At 49.1% G+C, this 12,046-nt stretch overlaps 1 protein-coding gene across 2 annotated transcripts; it reads left to right on the top strand.

Moving 5' to 3' along the window:
* The first annotated feature begins 1,155 nt into the window (after positions 1 to 1,155).
* On the top strand, positions 1,156 to 11,867 carry Rnps1 (RNA binding protein with serine rich domain 1). Of its 2 annotated transcripts, none has more exons than XM_051167609.1 (8): positions 1,156 to 1,200; positions 5,231 to 5,418; positions 5,650 to 5,805; positions 7,155 to 7,346; positions 8,610 to 8,712; positions 8,978 to 9,131; positions 10,552 to 10,693; positions 11,280 to 11,867. In XM_051167609.1, the coding sequence occupies exons 2-8, from the start codon at positions 5,348 to 5,350 to the stop codon at positions 11,377 to 11,379; spliced, it is 918 nt and encodes a 305-aa protein (XP_051023566.1). In that variant the 5' UTR covers positions 1,156 to 1,200; positions 5,231 to 5,347; the 3' UTR covers positions 11,380 to 11,867. The 2 variants fall into 2 exon arrangements, with proteins under 2 accessions (XP_051023566.1, XP_051023567.1); XM_051167610.1 differs by lacking the exon at positions 1,156 to 1,200 and adding an exon at positions 1,527 to 1,545.
* The last annotated feature ends 179 nt before the right edge of the window (positions 11,868 to 12,046 follow it).

The raw sequence follows: 12,046 nt of genomic DNA on the forward strand, positions 1-12,046 counted from the left end.
CTATCAGTTCTGTTCCTCTAGAGGTCAGCTAATACATCCACATACCACTCAGGTCAGACCACAGCAATGCAGGAAAACCAGCTTATACTAAATATCCCACATGTCAAATAATCTTAACAGAGGTACCACACCAGGCTGTCTCGATCTGCCAACTCCATCCCCAAAAATGAACTCGTGCCTCAGGGGAGCCAACTCCAAAATCAGGCTCCTCTTCCTGGCTGTCCTGTGTCCAGCTCCTAGGACCCTAGCTCCTTACTCCGAGGTCACCAAGCTGCACGCTGCCTTGTTTCCTGTCTTTCACTGCAATGTGTAATCCAAATCTAAGTCACCTTCGTTGCTTCCTCCTAAAGCTCACCTAAGATCTGCTCCTCTTTTCTTCCTGCCTGCCTCAAACCTGTTGAAATAACTGCGGGGTGACTGCAGAGCTGGGAGGCGGGGACATCATGGCGGGCGCTACTCTGCAGCCTTGGGCAAAGATCAGGACCTCTGTGTCTTTGCACTGAAGGTCCTGACAGTTACCCTCGCCCAGAATGGCGTCCCGTTTCTCCTCCAGGCTGGCATGAAAGCCTTTGCTTATCCCTCTGCCTCAACCATCCTTTTCAGAAACGTCACCTTGGAGAAGCCTCCCCTTCGTCACCTTGTCTTCAACATTTCCTCAAACTCCTTCCTTTTCGTTCTGGCCTCACTGGCCTCCGCACCTAGTCGGCTGAATCCCACCAAGCGCAGAGACCGCGTTTACGCGATCTACGCTACCAGAGGGTTTTGACAGCACGAACTCACTATCTGAACCAGCCTGTCCCAGTAGAATAACGCGGCTTTGCTGTGACCCTAGGGGCAACAGAGGCAGTAGGAGCAGCTCCATCCTCACAGATGCGAGGTGCCAAAGGGCGCATCCTCTGACGCGCAAAGCGAGTCCCCGCAAGCTTTCATGAGCCTCCACTCTGGGTGGGGGGGAGGAAAAAAAAAAAACAGAATAAAACCAAAAAAACTAAACGCTGCGGCCCTTCTCCCACCAACAGGTGCTGTCCTTTAATTCCCCACCGCTCGCGCGCATTCGTTGAGAGGTTGACGTCATCGCCGCGCGACGACCGCAGCGCCTTCCCGCTTCTTAAGTCTGACGACAGAGCCGCGCCGGCGCCGGGGTCTGAGGAGAGCGGGAGGAGGCGGCGGCGACGGCGGCGGTGGCGGCCTCGGGAAGATGTAAGTTGGGGACGGAATCCGGCCGCATCCGACCTTCGGGGACCTCCTGGCCGGCTCGGCGGGGCGCGTCGCCGCTCCGCTGGCGGCCCGCAGCCCGGCTGCGTGGCGGAGGCCCGCCGCCTGCTGGGCGCGGAGCCCGAAGAGAAAAGCGAGCGGGTCAGGGCGGGCGGGCGGAGTGGGAGGCGTCGAGGCCGCGGCCCGGAAGTGGTCGAGGCGGACGGAAGGGCGACCCCGCGTCGTTGGCTCGCTCGGCGGCGACCCCCGTTTAGCCTGCGGGACTCCAGCAGCAGCCGTTTCCTTGTCCGGGCTGGAGACAGGCTCGCCGCGCCGGGCCCCCCCTGAGTAGTGAGTGGGGAGGGCGGGAGGGGGAGGTCGGTGCGCGTGTCCGGCGCGGAGCCCCCAGCAGGTTGAGAGCCGCCCTGAAAGGCTGGCTTCCTTTGTAGATCTCTCTCCGCGAGTGTTGGCCGAGCTCCCGTGTGCGGTTCTCAGCTCTGGGCCTTGGCGATCCGGCCCGGCGTGCGCTGAGGACGGTTAGCAAGCTCGGAGGGGGACGTGGCGGAGGCTTCCTTTCCTGTACCCTGGCTTATTCCGTAGGCTGTGTGTCTCAAACGTGCCTTTTTTTTTTTTTTTTTTTTAAATGTGGAGAGCGCTTTGAAGGTTGCTGCACCGCCCTCTGCTCGAGATTTAACTGATTGTTTTCTCCTCCCTCTCTGGCTGTTGGACGCACACCTTTCCGGAGGATGGGGAGAGGTGACCGTGGCCCTGAGCTGTTGTTACCTGAACTTGGGTGAACAGAGAACCTCACCTTTGCTTTCTAGCACTCGACCACACCCAGCCAAGTGTTCGCTTGCTCTGTGGTTTGAAATGTGTAGACTGCTTAGAAATAACAGGTTCTGCTTGTTTTCGTGAAGTACATTCTGGACGGGTTGGGTTGGGGTGCGCGCGGGAGGGGGCGGTAATCTCTCCTCTGCCACTGGTAGCTGTGGATCGCTTGGATAACCAAACCACAGCCAAATTGAAATGACTTAGTACAGAAAACTCACCGAAATTTTTAGTAATTATTTTATATTGGTTATATGTTAGGGGGGCAGTTATTCCTCCTCCCCCACCCTCAGATAGGGTTTCTTAGTGTAACCTAGACTCATTTTGTAGACCAGGCTGGCCTCGAACTCACAGAGATCCACCTGCCTCTGCCTCCTGTGTGCTGGGATTATAGGCGTGCGCCACCATGCCCGGCCCAGTTATCTTATTAAAAACTAACTTTGGGACCCACTGCTGTTAATCTCAGCCCTTGGGTACTAGGTTTGAGGCCAGCCTGGTCAAGCCAGGACTGTATAGTGAGACCCTGTCTCAAGGAAAACCAAAACAAAACAAAAAAACCCTTAATTTTGGACTGTCAGTATATGTTAGTGGTAGAGTCCTTGTTGAGTGCACCAGGTCCATGGTTTCTCTGTAGCCTTGAGTGTCCTGGAATTAGCTGTGAAAACCAGGCTGGCCTTTAACTCTCGGACAGCCTCTGCCTCCAGAGTGCTAGGATTACAGACATGTATCACCACTGCCTGGTCGGGCCAGGCTGTCAGTTTCATTCCCCAGCACTACAAAAAGGGGGGGAAAGGCTTCGCTGATTTTTGTGTTGTAGCTGCAAAGAAATTTGAATTAATGGCTCATGCTCTTACTGGACAGTGCTGCTCTAAGTGACCTCCCCTGAAAGTGAAGTGGCCTGTTCTGGACTTTATTGAGCATTCAGAAGTCGTGAATGAGGTAGCAGTGAGTGTCTGTATAGTTTCCTGATGGGAAGAAACAACCCTTTGGTATCATTTATCATTGAGCATTTAGCTAGGTGCCTTGTCAGATTTATAGATTGATTTAGCCTAAGGCCTTGGGGAACTATCAGGAAAGATGAGGCTCTAGCAATAGCTCAGTTGGTTGTGTGCTTTTGCCTGTAGTGCATGAAGCCCTGGTTTCCATCTCCAGCCCATGCATAAAGCCTATAAGCCCAGATGCAGAGGCAGGAGAACAGGAGACTCATCCTCCCTAACAGGACATTTGAGGCCAGCCTGGGCTAGAGACCTGTCTTTAATAAAATGAGCCTTTGGGGGCTGGAGAGATATGGTCCAGCAGTCAAGAGCACTGGCTGCTCTTCCAGAGGTCCTGGGTTCAATTCCAAGCAACCACATGGTGGCTCACAACCATCTGTAATGAGATGTGATGCCCTCTTCTGGCCTGCAGGTGTACAGAGCACTGTATACACAATAATAAATAAATAAATCTTTAACAAAAAAATAAAAATAAAATGAGCCTTTAATCCCTGCACTCAGGCAGAGGCCAGGACTCTGCTCTAGGACAGCTGGGCTGTATAATAAGAGAGATCCTGCCTCAAAAACAAACAAAATTATGAGGAGTGAGTGCTGTGACTAAGATGACAATAGTGAGGCCTGCCTGCTTACTCCAGCCCATGAGGTACTAGTGTTCCCTAGTGCCTATGTTTAAGGGCACAAAAGCTTGAAAAGATTTTATAACCGTGGAAAGGATCTGTATAGGTCATCAGTTGCCACCTTCATTTAACAGAAGATGGGGGCTTGTCTCTGGGGCTGGAACAGCTATTCAGCATGGTTTAGATGTGCCCTGTCTCAAATCAGAATTCCAGTGGTGTGTTCTTTCTCAATTACAGTTAAGGAAGGGGAGAAAGAAGAGTTAAGATGTTTCCTGGGCCTTTGCTTGTGTTTTGCTCCCTGAGACTAGGGCACAGGAAAAATTAGCGGTTTCTATTTGAGTTATTGTTACTGTTATTTAGCATATTGTTAAACCCTAACAGCCTATAAGAGCTCACCTTTTTCAAAAGCTTCAAAGTGCAGAAAAAATTTAAACAGCTGTGCCTACCTTACTTCTGACTCGATCCAACAAATCACATTTGTCCTCTCTTTGCTTTATAATTTACCTAACAGCCTTACTTGCCTTCTCATCCCCCAAGACAGGGTTTCTTTGTATGGCTTTGGCTGCCCTGGAACTACCTCTGTGTCCACTTCCCTCTGCCTCCTGAGGGCTGGGGTGAAAGCTGTGCACCACACCTGGCTTTAGCCCCCCCCCCCCCCCCACACACACCCCTTTTTGTTTTGTTGTTTTTTGAGACAGGGTTTCTCTGTGTGGCCTTGGCTGTCCTGGATTCACTTTGTAGACCAGGCTAGCCTCAAGTTCATAGTGATCCACCTGCCTCTGCCTCCCGAGTGCTGGGATTAAAGGCATGTGCTACCACTGCCCAGCTTAGGGCTCATTTAATGTGCTTTGATGGTTTGTCCATTTGTGTTGAGTAATGTTTTGGTGCTTGTCACTCTCAAAATGATATCTGGTTATCACTTAGTGTATCCCCAAAGAAAATTATGGCAGTAAGAGCCTGTCAGCCTATCTACAAATTGATTTTTTTCTCCTATGAAGCCATTTTGGTGTTCAGTGTTTTGAAAGCCATCTAACAAGTGGTTCATCATCAAACTTAGTAATGAGCTCCAGTGTGGTTCAGGCTCTGAAAGAACAATGACAGGTACAGTTACCACTCCATCTCATTAGGGAAAACAGTGACCCTTAATACTCCTGTACCTAAGACATGTAACATTTTATATTGCTTTTTCTAATTAAAGGGAGGGGGGCTGGAGAGATGGCTCATCAGGTAAGAACACTTTCTCAGATCCTGAGTTCAGTTCCCAGCAAACGCATGGTGGCTCACAACCATCTATACTAGAATCTGATGCCTTCTTCTGGCGTGCAGGCATATATGCAGATAGAACATTTATATATAAGTAGATAAAATCTGCGAAAAAAACAAAACAAAAAGACAAACTAACGTGGCCTCCTGTGGGGGTAGGAAAAGCCTCCATGAAGAAATGAAGGATGTCCCCTGAGTGTGCAGGCTGTGTGGACACTTGCTGGTTGCTGTGCTCCTTTGCTCCCTTCTTGTGTGCTCAACTTTTTGTTGTAAAATAGATTTGATGTTTGACAATTCGTTTACTCTATTTAAACCCTTTTATCTTGTTACTAGGCTGCTCTTTGGCGTAAATTGCAATCGATTAGGGATCGTTTCTCAGACTCAAGTTAGAAGTGAGAGTTCAGATAAGTGAGGCCGACATTGCTGCTTTGAACACCTCAGAAGGGGAGAATGGATTTATCAGGAGTGAAAAAGAAGAGCTTGCTAGGAGTCAAAGAAAATAATAAAAAGTCCAGCACTAGGTAATCCTCTGTAAGATTTTTCTAGTGCTATTTTGGGGGTGCTTGCTGTTTAGGGACCCTCAAAGAGGGGAGATTTTTTGTGTTCTACAGTGAGTGTCCTAATTCACAGATCATTTTGCTCTGTGATCAGTGGGGAGCGTAGTAATCCTTGTGGACCCCACTGCTGGGTTGTGCTGTCTCAGGGTTTGGTCGGGAGAGCTTGCAACCTCAATATGCTTCCTCATCATGCAGGGCTCCTTCTCCTACCAAACGCAAGGACCGCTCTGACGAGAAGTCCAAGGATCGCTCTAAAGATAAAGGGGCCACTAAAGAGTCCAGTGAGAAGGATCGTGGCAGGGATAAGACTCGGAAGAGACGCAGTGCTTCAAGTGGAAGCAGCAGCACCAGGTGGGGCAGAGGGACCACTGCTGCGACCGCATCTTCCCTCACTGTGAAGCCCACTGAGGACACCTTTTCTGTCTTGGGGCGGGAGGGTGATGTGTGTTATGGAGATCAGTCTTGGGTGTTAAATTCCTTCCCTTGGAGAAACACAAAGAAAATCTGCCCCTCCTGTGTCCACCAGAGCTCACTCTAGGAAACCAGTGAGAGTTATTAGGCCTATTTACAGTGCAGTGGGTGAGGTGCTGGCAGGAGTGGGGATAGCTTCCCTGTGCTTGTGTAGATGGATGGGGTCCCTCCACAATCCCCTGCTTCAAGCCTTGCCTGAGACCTGAGGCAACGTGCAGTTAGGGCAGAATTGCATGCTTGAGATCTCTTGAACCTGCCCCTTCCTTCCAAGAGAGACAGCCCAGCTGAGAAGGATAGTGGTGTGGCTGGAGGACAGTCCTGTGCACCAGGTGTCCTTCCCAAGCAATTGCCCACCTTCTCTCTTGAGACGGGTTTCACTGGTGCCTGAGCTTTGCCAGTTGACTTAGCTAGTTGGCCAAGGGAAGTCTGCCTTTTCTTAAGACCCTAAGTTATGGCATTCTGGTTTCGAGTTTCATCTCATTATATATGATGTATGGGCTTGCTGTATAGTGTGTGTTGTTTATGGGTATGAACTAATAATGTGATTCTAAGAAATGTGATGTTGGAGAGGTGTATGAATTGTTTCTCACTCGGTATTGAGAATGTACTCATTCTGAATTGACACCTGGTAGCTTAAGTCTGGAGTGCCCGCCTCCGCCCATGTGTTCCTAGCTCCAACAGAAAGGGGCATTAGGTCCCCTGAAACTGGAATCACAGTAATTGTGAGCTGCCATGTGGGGGCTGGACACCAAGCCTGGGTCCTCTGGAAGTGCTCTTACCTGCCAAGCATTTCCTCAGCCCCAAACGCTCATTTTGGTAGTTGGAAGCTTGTCTGAGTCTGTCTGCAGCTCTGTTACAGGCTAGGTGGGTGGTCTGACTTTTGCTAGACTCCTGCTTTTTCCCCATTGGTAAAAAGTTAGCCAGGTATGGTGGTGCACGCCTGTAGTCCCATCACTCTGAGAGGCAGAGGCAGGGGGATCTCTGTGAGTTCAAGTCCAGCCTGGTCTACAAAGCAAGTCCAGGACAGCCAAGGCTACACAGAGAAATCCTGTCTTGAAAATCAAAAACAAGTTAAGGGTTCTGTATAGGTGACAACAGCTTGTCTTTCCTGTCACCACACTGATGAAAGTAATGAGGCTTCAAAAACCAGTCCTCTACTGTTCAGTCTTCTGTGTAGAAATGTGACCCTCTTGCTCATTGACTCTGTGACATCCCCACCTTGTCCTCAGGTCTCGGTCCAGCTCAACCTCCAGCTCGGGCTCCAGCACCAGCACAGGCTCAAGCAGTGGCTCCAGCTCGTCCTCTGCGTCCAGCCGCTCAGGCAGCTCCAGCACGTCTCGAAGCTCGAGTTCCAGCAGCTCCTCGGGCTCCCCCAGCCCATCTCGGCGCAGGCACGACAACAGGCGGCGTTCTCGCTCCAAGTGAGTCCAGAATGCCTAGCCTGCTCCTTGCTGTAGTTATTATAAAAAAAGTAGACCAGGGCCGGACAAGATGGCTCAGCACGTAAAGCTATGACAGCCTGAGTTCAATCCCAGGACCCACATGGTGGCATGTGATGACTCCCACGGGTTGTCCTCTGACCTCCACATAAGAACTGTAGCGCACAAATACATAAATGTGGGGTTTTTAAAAAGTATATCAAAATGAAGTGTGGTGCATGCCTAAAATCCCAGCACTCAGTGTTTGTAATTGGTTAGCAGTTTGAGGCCATGCTGGGCTGCATGTGAACCTTTCTCAAAAAGACAAATAAAAGAGGATGAGTGATCAAAGGAGTTAGAGGGTGGGGAGGGCATCCTAGTCAGTAGGAGTGCTCGCTGCCAGCCTATCAACCAGAGTGCCCATCCTTGGAATACTGATGGTTGAAGCTGAGGGCAATTCCCAGAAGTCATCTTCTAACTCCACATATGCTGCCCTGGTTCATACCCACACAGAATAAATGTAAAACACGCACATATATTTGAAGGGGTCTTAGTTTGGTTTCTGAATCAGGGATAATGTCCTTTAATTTGTTTGTTTGTTTTTTGAGACAGAGTTTCTCTGTTTAGCCTTCGCTGTTTTGGACTCACTTTGTAGACCAGGCTGGCCTCTAACTCACACCAATCCACCTGCCTCTGCCTCCTTGAGTGCTGGGATTACAGGCATGTGCCACCATCACCTGGCTAAGGATAGTGGGGGTGTTTTTGGTTTTTGGGGTTTTTTTTTGTTGTTGTTGTTTTGTTTTGTTTTGTTTTTTTAGATAATATAAGAGAATTAGAGGGGAGGGGAGTAAGGGGAAAATGGGAGGGAGGAATGGGAGGATCCAAGGGATGGGATAACAATTGAGATATATTATGAATAAATCAATAAAATATATTTTAAAAAAAGAAGATGGTAGGATAACCTTGATTTAAAAAAGAGAATTGGTAAGAAACCTTCTAGAAGCTGTTGAAGCTAAGGGCAAACCACACTTGCTGAGGCAGTCTCACTAGGCAGTGCAGGCTGGCTTAAACTTCTAGAATTCCTCCTGCCTAGGCCTCCTGGGTGCTGTGATGTTAAGCATATACCACCACACCCACTCAGCTGTTTTTTTTTTTTTTTTTTTGGTACTGGGGCCCAAAGCTGGGAACTTGGCCTGAACTGCACCCCTTTGAGTGTATTGAAATTTTGAGAAATTGAAATTTTCTGGGCAATTTTTGCTTTTTCAGATCCAAGCCACCTAAAAGAGATGAAAAGGAGAGGAAAAGGCGGAGCCCTTCACCTAAACCCACCAAAGTGCACATTGGGAGGCTCACCAGGAATGTGACCAAGGTAAGAACCACATCCACGGAGGTTGGGGTATGTGGCCGGACAAGCTGGTGTCTGGCAGCAGCAGGTGACCCTAGAATGTAGTCCGTGACTTGATGGGAGCCCTGCTTAATTGTGACATTTATGTCCAGGAGACTTAGGCCCCAGTGGCCTACACTGTCAGGGGCAGCATGCTCTCACAGCACTGAAGATCTACTCAGCACGTGTGAGTGCCCTTTGACCATTAAGTAATAGATGGGCAAACAGGGATGTGACCTTCTTTCTCTAGGATCATATCATGGAAATATTTTCTACTTACGGGAAAATTAAGATGATTGACATGCCTGTAGAGAGGATGCACCCTCACCTGTCCAAAGGCTACGCGTATGTGGAATTTGAGAATCCAGACGAAGCGGAGAAGGCGCTCAAGCACATGGATGGAGGTCAGCCTGTCGCCTCAGATCTGATGGCTTGTGGGGCCCTTGAAGTGGATTCCTACCCAGGTGCTTCTGTGTCTGACTGGAGCCCTTTGTAAATTCTAGTTCTTATTCAGTGGGGGCGTGTTTACCAAAAACATGTTTTATAAAGCATTCGCTATTCTTGAGAAGAAAAATCCAGCAAATATGAATATATTAGCATTTTAAGAAATTTTCAGTCTGTTAAAAATCTGTGCATCAGATGTAGCTTTCCTTACAAAGAATGTATTTGGCTTCAACACAGGAATATTCTCTGTGGTCGTTTCTAAGTGTCCTTTTCTATTTGCTAACATTCTAGTGTTTTTAGGATTGCTTTTGCTGGTGATACATATACTGACTTCACACAATGAATCTCTCTCAAGACTGTTTTAATATTTACAACATCATGGTTTTTGAAGCACAAGCACTTAGGAATAGTTTTTGGTGGCCAATTCCCATTTTGTCTTTGAATCAGCGTTTTAGGGAATGCAGAATTTGTGTCTAGTGCTAGGGTATTCCGCAGCTGGGACGGAGAACTGGCACTGCACAGTATGGTCTGGCCCATCTGTTGAGGGGAACCTCAGAGTCCTCAGAAGTCTGTTAGGCTTTATAAATATCTTAACAGTTTTAGTTGGGGTTTTGTTTTTACTTTTTTTCTTTTTTCTTCTTCAGAGACACGGTTTCTCTGTATAGCCTTGGCTGTCCTAGACTCACTTTGTAGACCAGGCTGACCTCAAACTGACAGAGCTGCCTGCCTCTGCCTCCTGAGTGCTGGAATTAAAGATGTGAGCCACCATGCCTAGCCTTGTTTTGTTTTTGAGAGAGGGTCTCTTTATGTACCCCTAGCTGGACTGGCCTGGACCTTGCTATGTAGACCAGGCTGGCTACAAATTCTTAGGGATCCATCTGTTCTGTCTCTGCTTCTCAATCAATGCTGGGGTTAAAGGTGTGGGCCACCATACCTGGCTGGTTTCATTTTAAGGCATTATATCATTATGTTGCCTAGGCTAATTAAGGGTGCTCCACCTGCCTCCACCTCCTGAATGCTGGGATTTCGGGCATGTGCCATCACACTAGCACAGGTGCGAGTATGTTAAGGAGTTTTTGGTTGGTTGGTTGATTTTTGGAGACAAGGTTTCTCTGTATGGCCTTGGTTGGTCTGGACTTGCTTTGTAGACCAGGCCACCTGCCTTTGCATCCAGAGTGCTGGGATTAAAGTCGTGTGCCACCACGCCTGGCCCTAAGGGTTTTTTATTTGGTTTGTTTCTTGAGACAGGGTTTCTCTGTGTAATAGCTCTGGCTATCCTGAAACTCCCTCTGTAGTCCAGGTTAAAGGTGTGCGCCACCACCCCCAGCTTCTAAGTTTTTAATATTAGAGATTTTATGGTTTTGGTTTTTTTTCCTACAGGGCAAATTGATGGCCAAGAGATCACTGCCACTGCTGTGTTGGCACCCTGGCCTCGGCCACCCCCTCGGCGATTCAGCCCACCCAGGAGAATGCTCCCGCCGCCTCCCATGTGGCGCAGGTCACCCCCACGGATGAGGAGAAGGTGCGGTGATTTGGAATTGTCCTTAACCCATCTTGGTTCTTTGTATGGTTTGTAAACATGAATGGCGATGGTGACTTTGGGGTTGAATGTAGACAGTAGGCCAGCATGCTCCACTTGGGAACTGTTCAGAGAAAGGGCAGTCAAAATATGTTACTGATAGGCAGATGAGGCCCTGTGAAGGAACCACCTCTAGAGTCTGAGCTGGCATGCGTCCCAGGAGACCCTCTGCACTTGCTCGTGAGGGAAGGGCCAGGCAGGGTGGCACACACTTTTAATCCCAGCACTTGAGAGGCAGAGGCGGGTGGATTGCTGTGAGTTTGAGGCCAGCCTGGACAAACCCTGTCTTCAAACCAAAGTAGGTAGGTAGGTAGGTAGGTAGGTAGGTAGATAGATAGATAGATAGATAGAAAGAAAGAAAGAAAGAAAAAAGGTTACAGGAGGGCTTAGGAGAGGAGCTTTGGGGCCAGACATAGCAGAAGCAACAATTTATAGGGTTGTAAACAAAAACGGGACTATCTAGAAATGACCAGTTGATCAAATAGCTGTGGGATTGTGCTATTGGCTGACATGGTCTCTCTTCCTGCAGGTCCCGCTCCCCGAGGCGCAGGTCCCCTGTGCGCAGGAGGTCTCGGTCTCCCGGCCGCCGCCGCCATAGGAGCCGCTCCAGTTCCAACTCCTCTCGATAAGCAGGGACATGGATGGGTACCTCTGTAACTTACGTTCCCCACTCAGTTCTGTCCTTTAGGCAAATGAAGATCTGTAGGGAAGGATCCCTTACCAGGGTAGGCGTTGAAGACAGCAGTTGGGATACTTCCTCTGCAGAGGGTTCTGGCTGCAGAGGTGCTGTTGGTTCCGGACTATGCCCATAGAGGTGCCCTGTAGTTTTCTGGCTAGAAAGTTCACCCCTTCCAGTTCTTGTGAGTCTGTTTGGTAGCAGAGCCAACTGGGACAAGCAAGCCTCCATACGGCAGCACACCGTTTGCCACAGATGACCTGGAACCAGTCAGACAGCCGCTCACACACCCTTGCCGTTGCTGTGTCACATCTGCCAAAAGGACCAGGCTGCTGTGCTGAAGGCCTGACCGTGTCCCTGCTGATGCTCTGCAACTTGTAGGGTTAAAAGCCTTTGAAGGGGTCTTCAGACATAGTTTCTGTTCTGTCCCCATGTCTCTGCTACTCTCTAAAATTGGCGAGCCACTTCTACAGGGAACCCACCCCCACCCCGTTACCACCTGCCATTCACGTTGCAGGTTACCCTTGGCAGTGCGTACATTGCCTTTTTGCTTTTATTGTACAGTCAGTACTATAAAGTTTGTTTTGAGTTTTATAACTTTGTAGCATTTCAGATAAGGT

Source organism: Acomys russatus, chromosome 25 (genome assembly GCF_903995435.1).
Source record: "Acomys russatus chromosome 25, mAcoRus1.1, whole genome shotgun sequence".
NCBI classification, from domain to species: Eukaryota; Metazoa; Chordata; class Mammalia; order Rodentia; family Muridae; genus Acomys; species Acomys russatus.